We start from the raw sequence: 24,535 nt of genomic DNA, 5'->3' as shown, positions 1-24,535 counted from the left end.
ATTTGAATATTATCATTCTTTCTGTATTTGAAATAGTAAGAAAAAATATATATAGAAAGTTACGAATCTAATGATAAATCTGTAATGGATATCTATATTATTTTTTGTGTGTGAATATAGAGATAACATTAAAACAAAAGATCGAGGAACAATATGTTTATTTATAGTATTTATTATTGTGTACGTTTTTCAGATTAAAAATTTCACCACAAGAGTTACAAAAGTCATTTGGAATATTTAGCATACTCCATTTTAGATTTAACAATATAAAAAAAAAGTTTTGTTTTTTTATATAATTTAAATTATATATATGTATGTATATAAATATAAACAAAATTATATATACTATAGATTATACATCACCCATTAAAATATGTATGTAAATATTGAAAACTATCGACAGTCGTATTTATGTTCAACTGTATATTTATTATAGCAACTTTCGAAAATTTAAATTTATACATAATTTTGTTCTAAGTATTTTTTTTTTTGTTACAATTAGATGTAATATATCACCAAAGATTGAATTATAAAGTTCTTCATACAATTCTTTGTAATCTCATCACTGGTGGAACCCTTTGTATTCATGTTAATATGGATATCCATAATATCTATATTTAATATAATATTATAAATTTATATTAATAAAATACATTAACATATACAAAATGTAAATAAAAATGTAAATGAAAATATGCTCAATATACACATTAATCCAAGATCTATTTGAATATAAGAATTAATGTATTTTATTGTGTTGGTGGTTGATAACCATAACCTCCATACTGATTAGGTGGCGGTGGCCCTTGTGGTCCTGGTGGAGGAGGCATATGTCCACCAGGTGGTCGTGGAGGATATTGTGGATATCCTTGACCTGCTGGCGGTGGAGGATAACTTTGGGGAGGATACTGTGGATGCCCATAGTGTTGTCCCCCTTGTGGTGGATGTGGACTATAAATCTAGAATTTTCAATATACGAATAATAAATAAGATAAATGCATTATTTAGTCATATCTGTATCATACGACACTTTTTCACATATAAATAAATACAAAATTTTCAATAGTAATTTATATAATAAAGGTAAATAGAATGTAAAGGTGAATATAATATAAAGCTCGCTCTCTCTCTCTCTCTCTCTCTCTCTCTCTCTCTCTCTCTCTCTCATGTTGCAAAACAAATAATAAATATAGATGATTAATTGCTTAATTAGTTCAATGTATCTAAGTATAAATATCTTGAACAATACCTGTGGTTGTCCTCCTGGTGTCGGTGGAACATATGTTTGCGTAGTAGTTGGTCCATAAGTGGGTTGTTGTTGAGGGCCTGGAGGTGGGGCGGGACCTTGCGGTGGTCCAGACGGTGGTTGAAATCCACTCGGAGCTGGACTCTGAGACGGCTGCTGTTGCGTCTGCGGACCTGTTTGCGACTGTTGCTGAGATTGTTGTGGTGGTTGATGCGGCGATTGATGGGAAGGCGGTTGATGGGACGACTGATGTGATGGTTGATGGGGTGATTGATGTGGGGTGTGTGGTGGCTGATGTGGTGATTGATGCGGCGGCGGTGGATGCGGGGGGTGCGACGTCGGATGAGGTGTTTGATGAACAGAATATCCAGAAGGGGCCGGCGGAACCGGGGGTGCATAACTTCCAGCCTGCGATGTTGGTGGCGGACCACTACTTGGCGGATACGTCTGTGTTGAGGCAGACGGCGTGCTTGTTGGCTGACTCTGAGCATAAGTATTGCCGCCGCTCGCGGAGGAAGTACTAAATGGCGGAGATGTAGAAACGGAACCGTACTGTGTCGCCCCAGGACCTGGGCTTGGTTGGCTAACATAGTTGGGCTGAGGACCCGTATTTTGCTGAGATCCAGGTTGAGGAGGTTGAGTCGTGCTGGTTGTCGGAGGTGGTGGATAATTTTGTGGCGGAACATTATTCACATATGCCTGTGAGGATGGAGGGGGATAATTTCCAGGTTGTCCAGCGGCGTATGCATTTTGAGGTGGAGCTTGGGACGGAGGCTGCTGATAATTTGGTTGTGGACTAGGACTGCCATATTGTCCTGGTTGTTGTTGTTGTTGACTACCTGATGAGAAATTTTGCTGAGAAGCATTTGATGGTGGATAACCTTGCTGATTTGGCGGTGGAGGTCCGTATCCGGAAGGTGGCTGAGTCGTGCCCGGCGGTGGATAACCACCTGGTTGTGGACCATAGCTGTTCACTGTAGTCGGAGGACCATAATTTGGCTGCGTTGCTGGATTATATCCTTGTTGCTGAGAAGTGTTTGGTGGTCCATATTGGTTTGGTTGACCAGGGGTATATGCAGATCCTTGCGGTCCTTGGTAATTAGAGCCAGGATTCTGACTGGCATATTGAGCAGGATAACCTTGCTGAGAAGGCTGTTGAGGATAACCTTGTGGGCCTCTATATTGTTGTGGACCTGGTGCAGTTGGAGGTCCTATATTAACAAATTAAAATGTCACATGATAAAATATTACCTAATCTCAAACATCTAGCTCGAGATTATATTACAATTATATGGCAGATTTGATTAATACTTAATTACAAATCTGAAATAAATTCAAATTAGGAATATAAAGAAATTTCCGTCAATAGATTTAAACTAGAGAGAAACATACTATTTATGGAAGGTCCTTGACCAGGCATTACAGGTCCACGATAACCTTGTGCTATTGGTTGACCTTGATTAAAACTCGACATTGGCATAGTTGGCTGTGTATTTGGAGTCATTTCTCCTCCAGGATTAGCCGAAGCACCTGGACCACTTGGAAGCCCTTGCGGATTCATCATAGCATGTTGAGGACCATTCGGAATACCTTGAGGTAGCTTGGAACAAAAAATCTAATTAAATCCTATAATTGTTTGCAAAAATTTTATTTATGATTTTATTGGATTAAACAAATTTTATTAATGAATGTTTCTTATTCTAAGATTTGTTGCTTACAGGTAATAAAGTTTGAAGATTCTGATTCACATCTGCAATAGATGCTAAATATACCAAGTTGCGATGTAACATTTGCTGATATCTGAAAATTAAGTTTAATAAATCTCAAAATTAAAAAAAAGATTGCTAATATTAAAAGAATGCATTTCTTTTCAATACTATAAAAAATAGCTTAGTAGCCATTATCTTAGTAAGAATTAAAATATTTAATTCCTATAGTATCTCCGATAAATAGGAAAGTTTGTGCAGCTTTTATGACAGAGAATTGCAGCAGAAAATTGCACAAATTTTGTTTATTAATTATTAATATAATATCATTTCATGGACAATTGATTTAATTTCTATTAAAATTAAAAATATACAATATATTTGAAAAATATTGTACATTATTGTTTATTATTACTTACTGTACACATTCCTGTGCTTTGCCTTTATTTTGATACTCTTGAATCATTTGTATAAGTTGACTATTCTCGTCAAGCATCTAGAGAAATGTATAAACGTATATATATATATAATTACAATTCTCAAAACAATAAAATATATATACACATATCTCATATTTTACTTTTTTAATTATATATAAGTGATATATTTATTAGTTTATTCATAATAACTGCTTTTTTTTTCAAAGCTATGATCAATTTCTTTACCTTCTGTATTTGAGCAGGATTTGGAGGTGGTCTACCACGTTGCGCAAAGGTCACAGACATTTTCGAAACAATTAACGATTCCGTCTCTTCAATGAGAAAGATCGACACAATTCAACAGATTTACTCTCGACGAAGATTTATCTAAAAACATTTCACATGCATGATACGTCCATTTTCGTCGTATTTTCGGAGCATGCTCTTGCAATGACGACTTATCCGAAAGTGTAGAGATTATTTACACAGGATTATCGAAAATCTCGCGGAAATTGATTGACTCGTGCATTAACTAACCACAAACCGCTCGTCCGTCATCCGTACAGCATATTTTTGTTATAATATAGCTTATGCGTATTATCGGTAATTATTCTGTGAAGTACGTATCCAATTTCCAGAACGAAAGAGAGACAAGAGATTGGATCATTTCCGAAATAGAGAGCTTGGGAAAGCAACGCCACTGACGGCGAATATCAAAGCTCGCGGCTTTTTCTTCGACAACCATGAGATATAAACAAATATATAATATATATATATATATATATATATACATAATAAATTTTAATAAATAAATATATATATTTATGGATGCGTTCAGGAGACACAATCGTTGAGTAGCAATCGAACGTGATTGGTTCTTACTTCTAGAACCAACAAATCAACGTCGAGTGTTGACAAGACGATGCTCAACAATTGTGTTTTCTGAGCCGCGCCCAATTTCAGAACAGACTCTGATTCAAAAAATTTTGCGCATTACTTTTTTATGACATTACGTATGATGTGATACGAGTGTAATTATACATTCGCGAATTTTGCGAAGAAAGTAGAAAAAAAAGATGCGTATAAAGATAGAAATGATAATATAACGTTTGAAATTAATAAATATCATTATCTATATACTAAAAAAAAAAAAAAAAAGAATCCGGCATATGCAACCGGTACACAGTGTAAATTTGTGCTTTATCATGTTGATATAACTACGTGTACAAATGGCTTTGACAAAAGTGAGTAATTATTTTGCATTATTGGCAAAGTGAAGTACAATATTGTAAAATTTGTGGATTATATATAATGGCTCATTATTTCTGCAGATCGAATTTGCGGTATATATGACATGCGAGAAATGTGTTGATGCAATTTCCAAGAGTGTGGCAGATCTGAAGGGTATCCGAAATATTGACATATCATTGGAACGTGGCACTGTTATCGTTGAAACCGATCTACCTTACTCTATCATACAAGAAAGAATCGAACAAACTGGAAGGCAGGCAGTGTTGAAAGGATATGGAGGTTTAATACTTTTTTTTATTATGATAGTATATTATATTTTAATTATATATTGTAAAAAAATATATTTCCTTTTATATCTATCATTTATTTCATTCGTAATTTTTCCAAGACTGTTTATCTTTGATCTTTTGTGAGTATGCGAAATGTACTGAAAGCCTTGATGAATCCAACTTATCATCCAAATCACAAAAGTTTAAAAATATCAAAATGGAAAAAAAACCAGTATTATATTATGTAGAAAAGGCTTCCTATCTAAAAGAAAAACAATATATTTTTATAATATATTTATATATATGTATAAATGTATTTATTATTATTATTATTATTATATATATATTTTGTATATGTATATATATAATTACTCTTGACTAACTTATTATTATTAAAATTTTATTATATTTAACTTTTACAGATGGATTAAGTGCTGTATCAATGCTGAGTGGAAATTCGGGATATAGTGTAGGTGATCTGATCAAAGGTGTAATAAGATTTGCACAAACTCCAAAGGGATGTATCATAGATGGTACAGTTGATGGATTAACTCCAGGAGAGCATGGTATACATATACATGAATGTGGTGATATATCTAATGGCTGTGATAGGTAAGTCAGTGTACAAATAGAAATTTCCAGATAAATACTCTGAACAATTTTTATTTTTATTATAGCATAGGTGAGCACTTTAATCCAAATAATTCTTCACATGGTGCTCCCGAAAATGATCTGTCTCAAAGAGTAAATATAAAAAGCTACACACATTTAAATTCCATAAGTATATATCCCATATAAGTTTTAATGATATAACAATATTGTCTATATAATTACAGCATATTGGTGATCTTGGTAATATCTTAGCAGACATTACAGGCCGAGCTACTTTTCGGAAAATAGATAAGTACCTCAAAATATCTGACATCATTGGTAGATCGCTTGTTATTACCAATAATCCAGATGATTTAGGAAGAGGTGACAATCCAGAATCCAAAATAAATGGAAACAGTGGAATTAGGTACAAATGGAATAAATAAAATTATTGTATCAAAGCTTTGACTATTACTTATTATTTTAAATTAAATTTTTTTTTCTTGTACAGGTTGGCTTGTGGTATTATAGCCAGATCTTCTGGATTATTACAAAATACAAAAAAAATTTGTGCATGTGATGGTCTTACAATATGGGATGAAAGAGATCGAGCACTTGCAAATAACCATGGTATCAAAAGTTATACAGAATTGAATGAGAAAATATGCACATTAATTTGAATATCCCAAAAAAAAGAAAGAAATTATTTCTCGAAATTTAGTTATACATCAAAATTTGTTATATTCTATTGATTGCTAGTTTTAGTTATCTTCTAATTATATTAATAAAATTTAATAAACTGCAATTTTTTTAAGTAGTTTCGATAAAACTTTTTTACATATTTAAATTATTGCACAAGATCAAAATTTCTCAGCAACTAATAATTAATAACTTATAATAATTTTTTCAAGAATATTTTAATTACAGAAAATAATTTATATATAACTTTTCTTTCTTTTCAGCAAATTTGTAATTAATCTGAAGATATAACAATTGATCTAACAAAGAATACATTCCATATTTAGAACTTTGAAAGAATAAAGATATATAAATATATTTTTAATTTTTCTTTCTTTCCGGCAAATTTATAATTAACATGAAAATATAACAACTGCTCTAACAAAGAATACATTTTATTTTTAGAACTTTGGAAGAATAAAAATACTTACTGGCTGTGAGATATTTAACCAGTATTATTGTATATACCAATTATTTTATTATAGTTACAAATATATGATACAATATTTTTTTTATAATAGAAAAATATTAATGTAATACAAACGTCCTACATAATAGATATATGTGATAGAGAATTTTTAGAATTATATTTTTTTAATTCGTGTGCGATCGTGCATGGATTTTTTTGCGGTGACTGTATCGTCTGTGACTTGCTTCTTAGAATGAAACTTGATTTTAGATATAATTTTCTTTATATTATTTTTCATTGTTACTTCTCCACAATAAGCTAATGTGTTCATCATTGTCGCTAGGAATTGCATGATTTCTATAAAATAGTTAGAGAGAAATCAACTTAAAATAAAATTACCCAGATAAAAAAAAAGTTATTTTACCTGTGAGAAACCTAATCGGATGAGTTTCGTGGCGAAGAATCTGTCTAACACCACTCACCGCTGGAATAACAAAGATTCTTATATCGCATGACGATTCGAATGAAGGTTATAGTATATAACCTTATAAACACAAATTATATATAAACAAGTTATAAACATATGCTGCAGTTGGTAAGACGCTAGAAGTCATAAGTAACGTCTAGCGTCCCGATGCTTTCTCCTCTCCATGAAGGAAGAGTAAGGAGAGTTATCTAGCTAGATTGGAAATGGTCACGAAAAATGTTCCGTATGTGGCCAGGTTTGCCAAATGGAATAACTTGGACTAATTCGTTGCCATCTTGAGTATTCGTACATATATAGTGTTATGTTTAATTGATCAGTAAATGGTTGGATGATACACTACTTACTAATTACTACCACACTAAACGTAACACTATACGTATACGAATATTCAAGATGGCGACAAAATGATCCAAATTATTACATTTGGCAAACCTGGCCACATAGGGAACATTTTTCGTGACCAACTTTTTTCTTTTCTACACTATCGAGATAACTCTCCTTACTCTTCCTTCATGCTCCTCTCCTATGATTCTTTCCTCGTGATAGCTGCGGTCGGAACGACGCTAGAAATGGTTCGAAGCGTTTGATTGACCAATCAGGGCAAAGAGAGTAAAGATTTCTTTATTCTAATTGGTTAATGCAATGCTTCGAAGCATCTCTAGTGTCTTCTCGACCGCAGCCCTTGTCAGCTACTCAGTACTCAGCTAGCAGCCATTGGCTGCGTTCAGCAGAAAAAGCAGCTTTGCAATTGTGTAAAATTCTTTAATATGATTGGTTTATACATTTAGATTCGGCAGGAACTAAGGGCAAGAACCAATCATATTAAAGAATTTTACACAGTTGCAAAGCTGTTTTTTCTGCTGAACATAGTCATTGTTGATAATTCAGCGTCATAATTGAGTATTTACTATTTCTTGACATATTGCATATTATTATGCATAAAAATAGTATCAAACAATAAATTAGAAATTTCAAAGTGTTTATAAAAAGTTTTATGACTTGTCAGAAATAGTAATCGCTAGAGACAGTAAGTTTGATTAATGAAGAAAACGTAAAAAAAAACCTCTTTAGGTTAGATTCAATCCCAAACATCTTGTACATAATAAATAAAATAATTTAAAGAAATAAAAGGATTACTATAAACATGGATAATACCAGTAATAAAGATTTATATAATCAACTTTTAGAGAATGGGGATTCCTGGATTAACAACGTACATATCCAATCACTCTGATGATTATCTTGAAAATTATGCTTTACACGATACTTATTTAGTGATTGACGGCAATAGTATAGGATGTCAATTGTATAATTGGTATGCAAGATGCAACTGCGCCTTTGGCGGCGATTACGACAAGTATGCACAGTGTGTAGCAAATTTTTTTGATGAACTCTTTATGTGCAATGTCATTCCATTGATCTTAATCGATGGCGGTTGTGAAGATAAGAAATTGAAGACGATTATATCCAGAACTAATGAGAAGATTGGAATAGCATCGCATTACACACCACAATCTCAACAAAGAACCAAATTTTTTCCTCTACTTATAAAAGAAGTTTTTAAAGATGTCATGAAAGAGAAAGGCGTCAAGTATACACAATGTATATTTGAAGCTGATAATGTTATAGCTGCAATAGCGCGTATTCTCAACTGTCCTGTATTAAGTTACGACTCTGATTTCTATATTTATGGATCATCGTATATACCATTCAGTACATGGGAAAATAATGTAGTTCTTAATCCAGTAGGTCGAGGTTACATGAAACGTTGCAAGATTTATTGTGCAGAAAAACTTTTCCGAATTTACAACGGATTAAATCAATCTTTGTTGCCTCTGGCAGCAATATTATTGGGAAATGACTATGTGAAACAACATACGTTTAGAAACTTTTTTCGTCATTTGAAATTACCACGAGCAGGAAAAAAGAAGTATAATGAGCAACAACGACGTATAGATGCCACATTTAACTGGCTACGAAAACACAGCTTAAATCAAGCTGTAATAGGAATATTGAGTAGATTACAAAAACGGGAACGCAGACACATATTAAATATAATAGAAACTATAATAAATGGTTACATCAGTGCTTCACTGAACGTGTTACATATACTAGATGTTCCTACAGAGAATTTTTCAAGAGCAAATATACAAGATGCGTTCAAAACTTACAAATTTGAAGGTGACATATACAATCTAACATTCATTGAGGAAAAACCAAATGAAGCAAATCTAAGCGACGACGACAACGAAACAGACGAAAAAGAAATAACAACCATACTTGAAGAGAAAGAGATGATTTCTAATGAATTGCTCGTCAACAATTTGCCTGAATGGTTTATTAATGAATTCAAACTGGGAAAATATCCTTCTTATTTCATAGACATAATAGTCCGGAAATTATATGTTTGCGCCACACAAGTAGAAGACTTTTTATACGTCTCGTCTGTCGTTGCAAGTTTAAAAATTATAGGTGTTATTTATGGATTATTGATATCAGGTATTGACGAAAGAAAGACCTGTATGGAATATATGACCAGAGATGAGAATAAGAAAATTAAGCGTTATCAGTTAGAATACAATGATAATATATTAGGTTGTAAATTACCATCTTTGTTTAACTTGAGAGAATTACCTATTATTAGTAGAAGAGAAATTTTAAATACCACTTTGGGAATTGCTGATGAAAATTATGTACAGGAAATTCCATCACATTGGACGTTATATATCGCGACTATGAAGTATTGGATAGATCAACAAAAAGAATCATTTAAATTTACTTGTCATATATATTCCTTATTATTTGCTATGTTATTTAACATAATAGATCACAAAGTAGGCCCGTATAGAAATTTAAACAAATTTTATCATAGATTCAATAAAACTGTGGAAAATATTAAATATGCGAGAAAAATGAGAAACTATCGGCTGCAATATTCAATCGATACTACACTAGTAAATGCATTTCATGAAGTTAATGCAGATGATTGCTTGATTGCAGCTTCATTTTTTATATCTAATTTCGAAACTGATCAAAAATTATATTTACAACCAAAACGGTTCAATATTACAATTGTTCATGGTTTTGCAGAATTTCAAAATTGTTTAAGACACAGTATGAACTTAAATGCATTATTGGAATATCCATATGAACAAACCAAGGTTGCTAATGTGTTTAATGGTACATTGCTATATAATTTATGTAGCAATTTTAAAAGGCGCGACGATGTGGAAGTTTATATTAATTCGATTTTGCAAAGTTCTCCGAGTTTATCGCATTTATTTAATATACTTTTATTAAAAGTCAAGCCTCTATTTAATACAGCATTGGAAAAGAAAGCCAGTAAATATAAAAAGCAAAACACAAAAAGATATGAAAAAAAAGAATCTACTACACAGGAAGATCATGAAAAAGAAACAATAAAGACATGTGAAAGTACCAACGAAGAAACCTTTTATGATGTAAATAACTCTTTTTCCGTTCTTGGAGCTACACAATGTTAGACTTTCTATTGTATATAATCAAATTGCATCTATATATATCAGAATTATGTATATTCTATATTGTATGTACCACATTTTATAAATAGATAAAATTAATTTATATATAATATTATCTTATAATCTTTATATAAATATTACATTTTTCGTTGATAGAGTAAAGAAAAAAGCTTGCGTATCAGTACATAACTTGTATTGGAAAGATATGTTACAATGCGGCATAAAATTTAACATCAACGTTAATTTTTTTTATGCGTTTTACAATTAGAAAAAAAATCTATAAATCCCCACTGCTATCGGTTTCATTAGTATTAGAAGAACTCGCATAATCCTTTTGTTTCCGGCGCGACATTGATCGCTTAACGTCAGCCTTTTTCTTTTTTCTCACGTTACGTAATCGATTATTCTAAACGAATAGAAAAAAAACGATTTTTCTGTTATGCAATATAAAGATTGACATAAAAAAAGAATAATATTTATATTACATTTTTATACATTTTCCAGAATGCGTTGATCGCTGTTTTAGTAGTGTTAGCCTCCTCTCGTAAAGTCGGTATGCAATATTGGTCGTCGCCGTGTTTTGCGAGGAGTCCGACACAAACAGCATACTTCAATTTCTCCTGCAATTCTTGCTCGAGAGCTTCGAAGTCTCTTTCAACCGGATAATGTCTTCGTATAAAATCTTTTAAATTCTTTGATTTAACAAATAGTTGATGTTTTTGTAACTCTTTTACAGCTGTACGTAGCATTTGTGGCGTTATAGAGATTTTCTCTCTCTCCATCTGAATACAAAATATAACTGTATATTTCGTAAGAATATTGGATTGACAAATTATTTAATTATTTTCAAAATTTCACATATATATTTAAACAAAAATGAAAAAATTATATATATTATGTATTTTTATCATGTGATTAAAAATATATATAAAGATCATGTTAACTTTAAAATTATAATAAAATTATTACTTTTAATGAAACAGTTAGAAAAAAACAAAGATTTTTTAAATATATATTATTAAGAAAATAGTTTTGTAATATTTGAATTTGACAATTTGTCTATAATATGTGTCTAAATTATCATCATTAGAAATGTTGGTATTAATACAACTATATCATTTGGACGTTTGTTAAACTATATTATTTTATTAAATTTAATGTTTCCAAAAATTACATAAATATGCTTACTGATTGAAAAAAATTGTGGATAATTATGTTGAATGTAATGTCAAACAAAGTGTATAGATTATTTTATATACAAGTTTGGTACTATTGCTATCGTCGAGATATCACATGAATAAACATAATTCTCGGCGATAAGAAAAATAATATCGTAAGTTCTCTTTATTGGAGTTCTAAAGAAAATTTTTATCAATATTATGTAAACATAGAAACATATTTTGTTCTCTCATCCGAGTTAACCGATATAAATAACAGAATTTATTAATTTACATAAAACATATAACAATTTAATATAAGCAAGATAATATTGTAAACTTGAGATATCACATTGAAATGAAATTACAATACGCTATACATTATATTGTATATTAATACAGAATTAAATATAAGAAGGTTTATAATAAATTAGCTATAAAACTGACAACACTGAACATTTTTACAACAATTATATGATTATATTACAATTTGGTACTGACGGGTTGCAATAAAAATTGGATTAGTAATTCGAGAACACTATATCTTCGCACATTAATTAAGCTCTATATACAATATAAGCTCATATAGACTGTTACCTTCTGTATTTGATATTTTGCATTTTTGCAACTATGACAAAATATCATTGCACTGAATCTACGTTGCGTGGATTCTTTTAATATTTTTTAATATTTTATTTCTACATAGACGAATGTGTTCCATAAATATTATTTTAAAATAAAAATTATATTACTATATTTTCCCGATATGATTTTCCTCTTACGATGATGGAATAGTACCGACACCACGCTGTGAGAATTTTAAGACAAAAAATTGATATACATAATTCAAGTGACGAGTTACATAAAACAATGTTACTAAATTCCTCAATCCTTAGTAGGATTATTATTCCAGACACTTATAAAGTATTGCACTAAGAAAACGATAATAATAATAAGTATAGTATCCATGAAGCTCTTGAACATACTAATGTTGTGATGCTGTTCACCGGATTCTCTTTGCTTCTTGCAAACTTGTTCTACAATCTGCTGTATACGATTTAGTTTTTCACCATGTTCTAGCATTTGACTCTCTACTTCTTTCATTATGGCTATTAATCTAAAAAGATTATATTTATATATATATATTTATTATATATATGAGATTACAAGAAACTTTGTTTTATATATAAAAATATTATGCGCATATTATTATAAATATAGATAATATTTTTTGTTATATTTAAACAATCTTACCTAGTAGTCGAACGTCTTCTCTTTCCTAATGATTGACTAGAATCGCTATGCGCCTCTGCGGACGAGCTCCCAGAATCATTAGCTGTTTCTGACATAGGCATATTATTAGATAGCTGTCTTTTTGAAGATTTGAGTACTGATAAGGATGAACGTGATTCAGCTTGTAGTAATGGGATCTGCAATGATTATTATTTGCATACAATTAGAATTAATATCAGGTTTATATATGAAATATATATATAATACATAATTACATTTACACATATTATGATGTTGATTGAAGAAAAACGAAAATCTTATTTATGGAAAATGTTAAAAATTGTATAAGAAAAAAATATTAGCATTAAGATTAGCATTTTTTCATTTTTTGCATAATTTTTCATGTGTATTCTTCAATCATATTAAGTTGCAAGTTTATCTTTATCCTTTGTTTTTTTTGTTAGAATCTCGGTGCAATTCTTTATGTTATATTTCTTTTTTAATAAAAGCAGCATATTCTATATGTGTCATATATGATATGTGTAAACTAATGTTTCAGAAAAGATGATAATATGTACAAGACATTTAAAATTATATAGAAGCTTAAATACACAGAAGATTATATAAACAATTATATAAATCTTTATTGAAACTTTTCAGAATATATGTATTTAAAACTTACTTTGAATGTAATAATTTCAGATTTTTCAAACTTGCAAACTTATAATGTAGAGTTCTAAGATTAAATAAATATATCAATTTACAGAGAAACAATGTTAAATTAATTAATAAATACGATACTAAAAACTAGACCAACCAACTGCAAATCGAGTGAAATAGGTTTATTATAAATATCGAAAATGTATACAGTCTATTCAAATCCATTGATAGCAAATAAAATAAAATAGAGTAATATATGTAATTGCTCGGTAGCACTGTCGAAAAAGAAGAAAGAACCACAAAGCGGTTAAAAGTAATGTTACTTATATGTATACAGATGTTAAAACAGCATGCAAATTAGCTCTTACATCGCTGTACCTGTGATTGTGGGTCAGTAGACACAATACTGCCAGTACGCATAATAGGTGTTTTATGCCTTGTCTTTGTGCGTACTATATAATTCTCTTCATACTGTACTACATCGTTTCTCGGATCCCATGGTCTTACATCGGCATGCCGATAGACCCAATTTCCCGTTATAATATCCTAAGTAATATGATAAATTATATTATTTTACAAAAAAAATATTTATCATAATATCAATAAATATAAATATAAAAGCGACGTACTTGAACAAAATATTTTGGAATCCATTCTTGCCCGCGACTTTTCCGCTCTTTAGCACGTTCCCTTTGTGCTTCCTCGAGTCGAGTTTTAGCTTCAGTCGCAGCGAGTTGATCATCTCTATTAATGGCTTGTGTAACAGCATACCACAATTTTTCGCTTTCCCATGGCCCCTGATATTCCAAAGGAACAGTGTATTTTTTTAACCTTTTCTTGCGTATTTCTGGAGTTGGATTGAAGAATATACTTTCTTGCTGTAAAATAAAAAGATATATGTTAATAATTAGCAAAGAAATAATCGATTAAGATTTAACTTACTCCTGTTCGCTTGTCTGTTATTGAAATCAGTCCATCCCAATATCCCGATATAGTAGCTAGAGTTTCTTTTCCTAAACGTATTCGTCCTACAACTTGATTCATTAATTCTGCACCACCAAGGAACGGCTAAAAATGTTATTTATTATTATTATATATTTTTAATAACAAAAATTTCTTAAAAATTATTTATTTTTTTAAATATATTATATACAATACAATTTTATTGTGTGTGTATATAATGTTGACATATTACGCAGAAGCGCAATATATTAAAATTAGATATTAATTAAATATAATATAATAATATTGTTTGTTACCTTGAGTTTAAATTCTAATTCGGTATGATAGCCGGTTTTCTCGCATATTATATTCACTTTTCCACCAAGTTCCATAGACAATGTTCCCATAAGAATACCTTTACAATGCGCATAAGGTATTGTCATTGTATAATCTTCACCTCTTGGTAACATTGTTAATACAGCAACACCATCTAAAACTGCGGAGGTTGAATTTCCTGTAACAAAATTTGTACTATAAGTTACATTGTTACTGCATAGAAGTATTAATACAGAGCATTATCTCATTCTATATTAAATAGCAAAGAAATACTTGCCATAAAATTTAGACTTTGCAATAATCGTAGCACTAATAGTAAATCCATCTTGACGATTCGTCACATAGAATCCTGAGATAGGTGGATGATGTGATAACTAGCAAAGACATTTAGATATATGTATTAAGATGGAACATATAACACAATATATCTATATAATATTAAATATTTTTAGAGGATTGTTACTTGTTCAGCTAAGTAGAATGTTCTTGAACCATTAAGATGTTGCCAATAGCAACGGAATGTTTCACCTAAAAGCGGATTGTATGGCTTTTTCAGGCCTTGTGGTTTCTTATAAAATCCCGATAAGTACCATTTTACTACAGCCTTCATACGTGTAAATGCATCATCTTCCAATACTGCTCTGTAAAATAAAATAAAGCTCAGACATTTAAATTTTTTATATGTGACCTAGAAACATAGAAATCATAATTGAAATATATTATACTATATTTTATACTAACTGAGACAATAAATCGGCGTGATAATAAGAATCGGCCAGTTTTTCCAGAAATGAACGTGGTTCTAAAATAAAAGTTGGCAATACCACCTTGGACAGATCCATGCCAGGACGAACTTGTTTCATTAAGAACCATATCAAAGACTTTTGCTCTTCTTGTAGCTCCGTGACAACTTCACCGGCCTATTTATTAATAACAACACTATATAAAAGTAAATATACCAAATGTGTAAAATTATAAATTTATGATAAAATCAGAATGAGTCGAAAAACTTTGATCAAAATACAATAAATTATAAATACGCCGTCAGTGATATTTATTTTCCAATGTGATATGTTTATGTTATTGAAAATTATATTACAATGTTTATGTTATTGAAAATTATATTACAATTGAATATTCTTACTGTTCCAAGAACTTCTTTTTCATTAGAAATGTATGGTGTTTCAGTGATCGGCTCTGATAATTCATCTTCCTTGGCTGATGCCTCAGACTCGCTATCTGAAGCACTGATTTCAGCATCAGCTGCTACTCCATTTTCCGGCTGACTAATATCGTCCAGGTCTGTTCGCGAGATGTACACAGGATCTAGCGTTACTACTTGACGGGTATTGTATTCTAAGACATATACAGAAGGAACAGTCGTGCAACATGCTGGGGAGATTGGTAAGTGAGATGCAGAAGCAGGAAGCTCTGAAGAACCAGACGGCTGATTATCACCATTATCTGGTTCTTCATTGGAAATCAAAGAGACAGCGTTTTCCTGATCTGTGCCAGGCGTTGAAGATCGTTCAAATAATTCTTTCTCCCAATATGCGATTGCATGATAAAGCTGTTGGAACATTGGAGTTGGTGAAGGACAAACACTCTTAGAATCACGGATTATAGAGGGAGAGAGTGTCTGCGGACACGATAACAAGCGTCTTTGAGATGTTGTAGGCGTACGCGGGGCATAACGGTTTAAATCTACTGCTGGCGTAAAAAATAGGTAAGAAATTAAGATGACAAATAAAAAGGGAAAAGTAATCATAAATAATTATTTATATCATTTTTTAAACTTAATTATTTAAAATATTAATTTTATATACTAAAGTCTTTATAAAGCAAGATTTAAATATATGTTTTCTAGAAATACTACTTAAAATATTTCTGCACTGAATATGTATCCAGTATAAACTTGTTAAATCTTAATAACAGTTTTTTGAACAGTTCGCAAACTAGTTTTGTTAAATTTTTGAACTTAAGCAACCAAAAAATAATTTTCTAATTCAAAGATTATAAAATAGATAATAAAATTTTATTTCTTACTTATTTTATGTAATACATACTTTTGAATAAATCAAATTTTAATGCCATTGTAATTAGAAAACAATGAGATTATGCAACTGCATTAATGAAAAATATGACATTTATTTATATCTCTCTTATTGTGACCATTTACATGGATAAAAAAAGATTTCAAATCATATTTATATTACATGTGAATTTATATAAATTTCCATATTATTAAGATTTTAATATAATATTTGACTTTTATATAATTATTAAAATTTTTATTGCAATTTTTGTTTGGTTATAAAAAATTTGTAAAGAAAAATAAGCAATCTGAAACTAATTACTTTTATCAATAGCATTGAAAATTGACAAATCACCATGCATCATTTACAGATTGTACTTCTTATACAACATATTTTTCTAATTCATAGTCGTCTTCATCAATCCAATTCTCTATTTATACTGTTCCATCAAAAATCTCAATTGCTGTTCCTCTTTTGTTTTTTTTTTCAATATATAATTAATGCATATTATGTTAAATGTTAATAATGTTGTTTAATAATAAAAATATAGTATTTTTCATAAGATTAGATTTTAGTTAAAACAATTAAAGAAAAATTTACATTTTATGTAACAATCATATACAATAAAATGTAATTTTGCATAGAAATTTATATATATATAACATTTATATATATATATATATATATATATATATATATATATATATATATATATTGTATATATATATATATATATATATTCTCTACTCACCCAGAGTTAAATTTGAGAGAAATAGATTTTACTTTAATAAAAATAGAAAATACAAACACAATAAAATATTTTTTATAGAATAATTTATCTCAAATAAATTTATCTATATATAAAAAATCTAAAATATCCTGTACATGTGTTATTTTCCATTTTTGAATATTTCATTTTATAAAAATTTTGTCTTAAACGTAACATATTTCACTATACTTAAATATAAGTAGGAAACTTTGTCAATGATACTAACCATGGTCATCAAAGTGTTTTTCATAATCAGCTTCGCTCCATTGAGTTTCGTGAGTGGTCGTCGTATCGTGTGGTAAAGGACGTGGTAATGCGCTCGTCGAGCGCACTATTAATGAAGAACAACGTAACGATAATTCAAGTGCATCTAACCAACATTTGCCTGCCGCTTGGGATGGCGCTCGGAAGATTAAGTAAGATGTTGGCAAAGGTTGTACAACGGCGCCTAGGAAATATTAATTTGATTTATTGATAATTATAAGGTTAAAAAATTATTTTCTTAACATATCTAGTTATATGTGAAATATATATATATCTATTAGTAACTTAAAAAAATTAGATATACTTTATAAATATGTTATATAAAAAACAAATTATTATTTTAAAACATAGTCTGATTGATATCCAGTTTAGCAAAAATAAATAATAAAAGTAATCTTATTTATAATATATATATTAATGATTGAGATATAATAACATACCAATAGCTTCTTTTTCTGGTCCTCGAGGAGCCCATATAGATTGTTCCAAAGGATGAAATAATTTAAAACAAAATCCATCTTTCTTACTTGGACGTTCTATGACTTGACATGTATTAAGTAATACAGTTCCCACCCAATGGTTACTCTGTAATAAAGACATAAAGCATAGTTATAAAATGAAAATAAATATGACATAAATGTGAGGAAAAAAGCAAATATAAACCTTCATTTTTGGACTTTTGTATAGTAGCAATAATCCAGGTTTCAGAATACACCATAATTTGGTCCAACTTTTCAATGTGCCACGAACTTTCAGCCAATCACTCATAACAATAACAGTTGGATCTTTAAAAGAGCTTAAAAGTTCATTGGCTACTCTTTTTTTCTCCATTCGATAATTCTTTCTTTGGGCCTTATACGATTCCTTTCGTGTTAATTTGCAAGAGTCCAATGACTGAAAAAGAATTATTAAAAGATTTTATATGTTATTCAAATTAGAACTAGATTATATTTTATCGTATTTGAAATAATAAAAATGCAAGACATTTATATTTTAATCAGTTATATTTAAAAAGAACTTTGAAATATAAAAACTGTATGTGTTATATTTCATTATACATTAAACATGAGACTGCCAATTAGAATAGTTATTCGTGACAATTAGCTATGACTGAAAACAGAGAATTACCTTGTCTGATGAATTGTCGACTTTTTGACCTTCACTCATTCCGGAAAGTCCTATAACATATGTAATTTTGCATTACTTTTTAATAAAATATATTTTATACAGTAATAATCTCTCACACAGATAGTAACATTAAGGAAAAAATACAGAAAAATATATATGCTTTTATAGAACATATATATATATATATATATATGTTATATTATAAATAGTTGTTTTATGTCAAGTAAAGCACAACTTAATACAATAGGAAAATTTTTTATTAATTAATTAATTATTTATTAATACTTATTAATAAATCTTATATATATTATAATATATAATATATTCTCATATTCTATAAACTTATATACAGTTTCCTTTAAGTGTATATAAAATGAAATTTTAATGTATATAAATTATCAAGATATGTAAATTCTTATAAAATTAAACTTAATGAGACAAAACGAAAATTTATATTTTTAAGAAAAAATAATGCATGCTCTTACACACCCTGAAAATAAATAAATTACCACGCTATAACAAAAAGATGCAAGAGATACATAAAATATTATTTCATTTTAATTTTATATAAATGGAGTCCTCTACTCAAACATTCACTCAATCACAATAATAAAAAAGTAACACAGATATTATACTTTTTTACATCTTAATTAAACAAATCAAGACAATCACTCTTTTGTCCTGATATGTATATATCATAAATCTTAATTTAGCTTATTCAGTGTGTATGCACACTGCGAATATAGCCAAAATCAATATTCTTTTTATATGCTTCATGTCTGAAGTAAGATCTATAAAATAAATATCTCATACAGAAAATAAATATAGAATAATAATTTTCAACATATATAGATATAATAATAATAAAATTTATCTTGATTTGTATTATAATAAGTATATCACAAATGAATTATATTTATATTATAAATTATTTATTTTTTTTGTTTAAAAATATTTATTTACTAACGCATTTTTTAGTTACATATACAATATTAAAATCAGATTGTTAAAAAATTAATACTCTTAAATATTATTTTAGTATTATATTAATATTTATGCGCGTTTTGTAAGATTTGCATCAAGTCTTAAGAACACATTTTAATCCAATTTTTATTTAGGATTTTTATTTTTCCAATGATCTTGGTGCATTATTCTCAAAGACACAAGCCAATTAGATTTCATTGCAATAAAATCACATGCTTAAAAATATTTAATACACAAAAAAATTTTTAATATTAAAAATGCAAAATTTTACGAAAAAGATGACATGCAATAAATTTTTGTTAAGAGAAAATTACCTTTCAGTTTATAAAGGAATGCAAATCTCATAAAATAATTCATACAAAACAATGAAACAAATGCGTATTATCGCACTTATTAAATTGGATTATATAATAAGATTTATATATATGTATACATATACATATATATGTATATGTATACATATACATATACTTTTATATCAATAATAATTAATTAAATAAAGACTTGCAAGCTTGTTTCGTAGAGAAAACATGTAAAGTGCAACAAGCGTTAAATAATATTGCTATATAAAAAGTTTAAAGCTTATAATAAAATATTATACAAATTAAAACGTAAACATATATTTAGAAAAGATACATAGAAAAGAGTGCTTTATAAGCCACACATGGTTTTAGAATTTTTCTAGTACACATGTGTACCTATTACACTGCAGAAATAAAAGTAATGCCAATCAAGTTTTGAAAGCTGCTGAAATTTGTTCAATTATCCCAGATTATAATAATGATGTATTACTTTCGAAAATATTTCTAGGTTTATACCTGGAGAAATTGGAGGTGCACTGGCTGTAACATTTATGCTTGTTGAAAGAGACTCTGTTGATGGAAGTTTAGGTAATGGTGTAGACTGTGCTTGAACGCTGCTTCGTCGAAATTGTCGATCCGCTGGTTCTACATATTTAGCATTCATTCAGTTGCACTCATAATATTTAATATTGTATTTTATATCATATTAGAAATAGAAATTATCTCAAAAAACTGATTAATTAATGATTATTCGATAATATGTAACAGTCAGAATTTATATTTTCTACATTACAAATACAAGTAGTATTAACATGTAGTATAACCGAAAGAATATCAATATTATTATTTTCTGCAGTGAGACAAGATAAAAGATGCAACAAAATACATAATTGTTTACGATAAATTTTAATAAAAGATATTGTCGTACTTTGCTGTAAAACAGAGAAAAAGATATGCATGCTTGAATTATACATGCACAACGAAGCATGCTACTTTAAATTGTTACATGCAGTCAATTTACAGACAAATGCAAATTACATATAAAAAATATATTTAAAATAGAAACTAAATTAATATATTCAAAATACATCAATGTAGTATAGATAATAATACACCAACTTATATGGTACAACAAATATTTCAAATGTTATCTCAATGCAAACCTTATTTAGTAAAAACTTTCTACATACAAATATCTATATTAAGTTGTTTAAATTAAAGACATTGTTTTTATCATGTTTGTTACCTAGTTTGCTATCTAGTTTTATGTATATATGTCGTATTTTGTATACGAAGTAATTTATATGTTTAAATGATAAAGAGACTTGTCATAAAGAATATTATGTAAAATACTGAAATAGTTTGTTATCTTTTAATTTCATCTGTAAGAATTTTAGTATTCAGTGTAAAAGTGTACACATTGTCTTGATTGTACATTGAAAGAGAGAAATGGTGGAAAGTGGGTCACATAAAGCATAAAGTTATTATGCCACAACAAACTACGGTGCTTATAGTACTAGGGATTCCTACTACAATATGAGAACAGTTTGTTAGACTCTCAAGAGTATTGATCTTCATTTTATTAACAGTCAGGCCTGCTACAGTATGTATTTCATTCATATTAATGAGCTGCCATAACTATGTATCAGACATATCCTTATTGACAATTTTATAATAACTAATTTTATACGTAAAATATATCACAGATTAGAGAGTTACAATGTATCAAACAGATACAGAAATATGCTATTAATAAATATATTTACAACTCGAACTGATTAATATATTCTCATCAGTTTTCAATTTTTCTCAATTAAAATTATTTTGAAATATGTAATAATATTGTAAAAATATTTATTGCATCTTGTGAAATTTATTTGAAAAATAAATTGATTTTTTTTCCTTTTAAAGGAACTTCCATGCATTCATAGATAACAACAGACTATAACATACATAAACTTTGTGGTTTGTATACAAGAGTGTTGATATTATATAAACATGAAAAATTGTATATAATTTGTGACAATGTTACATAAACCTTACTGGATCTTGCAACACTTTAATAACAGAGAACACAATTTTGCAGAGGCATGCTACTATTATGTACACCTATTCTTAATTCGCATAGTTCAAATGTCAATGACAAATAATTTCATAAAATTCATAAATTATGATTTTTTTCTAGAAAAATATATGCAGTCTTTATATGTATTCGCATATACAATTGTCATATATAGTGAGAAATGGTTTCTAATTTTTTACTGTACTTAATTATACTCTCATTACTTTTAATTTTGTTATATTACAAGCTAATTGCTTTATATACATATTGTTGAAAACAATAGGATTAGCGGATATATAAATAACCATAATTAATGTCATTAAAAAATATCTTGACATAATAATCTTATAATGTCTCATGTACATTATAGTATATTCAATGTATTGGTAATAAAATATGGAAATGTTAAACAACATGTAATATAATAATATACACTTACGACTAAGAGATCTGCTGACATTTGGCGGTGTCATAATCTTAAAGGTATCTGCTGAACTTCCAAGAGGTACAGAATGAGTTTCCGCCTGTAGATGCTGATGATCTCCACCAGGCACAACAATTGGTTGCGAACTCATTGTGAATCTATGATTGACAATCCTGATGATGAAAAAAATTTCTATTTAACACAATAATATTTTAACAACTTTGTATATATTGAATTAATGAAAATACACACATTGATTCATTAAGTATATCTGACTAGTGAGATAGTTCGTAAATAAATATACATTTAAATAATAAGAAATTGCAAAGAAGAGGGAGCACAAAATACGTGTTTACATATTCGTTTCTCATTCATTAAACAATTGTTACGCATAGTGTTGGGACTCACCTTGCTTTCGAACGATTGTTTGCGCGACAAATATATCAGTCAGTGGCGATAATTATGCATAGAGGACAATTAGAGGTACATAGATGAAACGTGACATCGTTATCGGCGATATATCGGGTATCGTATTTCGATACTCGCGGGAGCACTTCTGGATTGGCGAATTCACTCGCGAATTTTAATACTCTGACGAGATGTGACTCGTCGGAAACCGGACGATGATTGATGAACGCGTGTACGATCTCTCGACGGGACGGCGCGTTGCGGATAAACGTGGGCTCGAAGTGCGTTGTACCATTTGATCATCATCATCAGCAGCAGCAGCAGCAGCAGCAGCGACGACGATGCTTAACGCTAAGGACGAGAATGCGCGCGACTGCAAAACTGCAACGCGCCTGCAATTGCGCGCGTGTGCGTGTCCCGTAACGCGAGTACGGATGGCAACGCGGCGACGCGCAATAGCGAGAAGGAAGGAAGGAAGGAAGGAAGGAAAAAAAAAAACCTTGAGGAAGAGAAGAGGAGGTGGACGGGTGGACCGCGTTGACCGGCCGCAGCCTCTACGCGTATATGCATGCGTTTTAATTCGACAAAAACATCACGCCTCGCGTCTTCGTCTCTGACGTATATGCATGCGCGTACGTTTTATTCTCACTGTACGTACGTCACTCGATCAACTTCCTCAACGAGAGGTATCTTTCTCGATTTTACATCCGCGGAGGATCCTCTCGCGGTCTCTCAATTTTATAACGGAAACGGTTGGGCGCTTCGCTGGAATGTCCGGCGTGTTTGAAACAGTTTGAAAGCACAGCAGCCGGTCGTAATGGAATGACGTTACGCGCACGTGAGCCCGATTGAACAGCTCGTCGTTATCACTTTCATCTCCACTCGCATTCGCCATCTCTTGCACTCTCTCTCTCTCTCTCTTTCTTTTCCTTTTTTCTTTCTCTTTGAGAAGACCGATCGATATCGCTCTTGTACTGTATGTTTTTTTTTATATTTTTAATAATCGCTATTAATGCAGTTTTACGCCCCTCCCCCACAGTCACCGGTTTTAATAAAAAATTAGATATTCTTCTTTATCCGCATCGCACGTACAGGCGGTCACGGAAATGATATATATATATATATATATAAAAAGATTAGCAGCGCGTTAATCTCGTTTTTAAGTCTCAGAATGGAATTTTGCTTCTCTGTTTAGCAATATATTCCGTCTGATT

At 29.8% G+C, this 24,535-nt stretch overlaps 4 protein-coding genes across 12 annotated transcripts; 2 read left to right on the top strand and 2 right to left on the bottom strand.

The window, feature by feature from the left end:
- Positions 1-112: 112 nt before the first annotated feature.
- Positions 113-4,028, bottom strand: LOC138941505 (basic salivary proline-rich protein 2). Its single transcript, XM_070311250.1, has 7 exons — positions 3,909-4,028; positions 3,618-3,758; positions 3,372-3,448; positions 2,965-3,046; positions 2,639-2,846; positions 1,250-2,457; positions 113-959 (listed from the first exon to the last, which is right to left on the bottom strand). The coding sequence occupies exons 2-7, from the start codon at positions 3,675-3,677 to the stop codon at positions 750-752; spliced, it is 1,845 nt and encodes a 614-aa protein (XP_070167351.1). The 5' UTR covers positions 3,678-3,758; positions 3,909-4,028; the 3' UTR covers positions 113-749.
- A 349-nt stretch (positions 4,029-4,377) lies between these two features.
- On the top strand, positions 4,378-6,538 carry Ccs (copper chaperone for superoxide dismutase). 2 transcript variants are annotated; one of them, XM_070311261.1, is made up of 7 exons: positions 4,379-4,615; positions 4,703-4,901; positions 5,314-5,503; positions 5,569-5,635; positions 5,728-5,909; positions 5,994-6,112; positions 6,445-6,538. In XM_070311261.1, exons 1-7 carry the CDS (start codon positions 4,601-4,603, stop codon positions 6,453-6,455), a joined length of 783 nt encoding a protein of 260 aa, XP_070167362.1. In that variant the 5' UTR covers positions 4,379-4,600; the 3' UTR covers positions 6,456-6,538. The 2 variants fall into 2 exon arrangements, with proteins under 2 accessions (XP_070167361.1, XP_070167362.1); XM_070311260.1 differs by having other exon boundaries at positions 4,378-4,615; positions 5,994-6,538.
- A 1,377-nt stretch (positions 6,539-7,915) lies between these two features.
- Positions 7,916-11,559, top strand: Ast (protein asteroid). 4 transcript variants are annotated; one of them, XM_070311247.1, is made up of 4 exons: positions 7,916-8,143; positions 8,304-8,781; positions 8,863-10,577; positions 11,121-11,558. In XM_070311247.1, exons 2-4 carry the CDS (start codon positions 8,307-8,309, stop codon positions 11,280-11,282), a joined length of 2,352 nt encoding a protein of 783 aa, XP_070167348.1. In that variant the 5' UTR covers positions 7,916-8,143; positions 8,304-8,306; the 3' UTR covers positions 11,283-11,558. The 4 variants fall into 4 exon arrangements, with proteins under 4 accessions (XP_070167348.1, XP_070167347.1, XP_070167346.1 ...); XM_070311246.1 differs by having other exon boundaries at positions 7,916-8,187; positions 8,304-10,577; XM_070311245.1 differs by having other exon boundaries at positions 7,917-8,143; positions 8,304-10,577; positions 11,121-11,557.
- On the bottom strand, positions 11,277-24,211 carry Orp8 (Oxysterol-binding protein-related protein 8). Of its 5 annotated transcripts, XM_070311242.1 has the most exons (18): positions 23,322-24,211; positions 22,929-23,086; positions 20,944-21,072; positions 19,142-19,191; positions 18,677-18,907; positions 18,454-18,598; positions 17,976-18,197; positions 16,089-16,300; positions 15,686-15,864; positions 15,408-15,585; positions 15,222-15,318; positions 14,926-15,122; positions 14,609-14,734; positions 14,296-14,544; positions 14,045-14,212; positions 13,028-13,203; positions 12,760-12,890; positions 11,277-11,398 (listed from the first exon to the last, which is right to left on the bottom strand). In XM_070311242.1, exons 2-18 carry the CDS (start codon positions 23,062-23,064, stop codon positions 11,316-11,318), a joined length of 2,709 nt encoding a protein of 902 aa, XP_070167343.1. In that variant the 5' UTR covers positions 23,065-23,086; positions 23,322-24,211; the 3' UTR covers positions 11,277-11,315. The 5 variants fall into 5 exon arrangements, with proteins under 5 accessions (XP_070167343.1, XP_070167341.1, XP_070167342.1 ...); XM_070311240.1 differs by lacking the exon at positions 11,277-11,398 and having other exon boundaries at positions 12,034-12,890; positions 23,322-24,210; XM_070311241.1 differs by lacking the exon at positions 11,277-11,398 and having other exon boundaries at positions 12,034-12,890; positions 22,929-23,071; positions 23,322-24,210.
- Between the last annotated feature and the right edge of the window lie 324 nt (positions 24,212-24,535).

The sequence above is a fragment of the Polyergus mexicanus genome, unplaced genomic scaffold (assembly GCF_030449975.1).
Source record: "Polyergus mexicanus isolate NDT 795.1 unplaced genomic scaffold, iyPolMexi1.0 SCAF_19, whole genome shotgun sequence".
Classification (NCBI taxonomy): Eukaryota; Metazoa; Arthropoda; class Insecta; order Hymenoptera; family Formicidae; genus Polyergus; species Polyergus mexicanus.
Note: the sequence above shows the minus strand (reverse complement) of the source record. Positions and strands in the feature narration are given on the sequence as shown.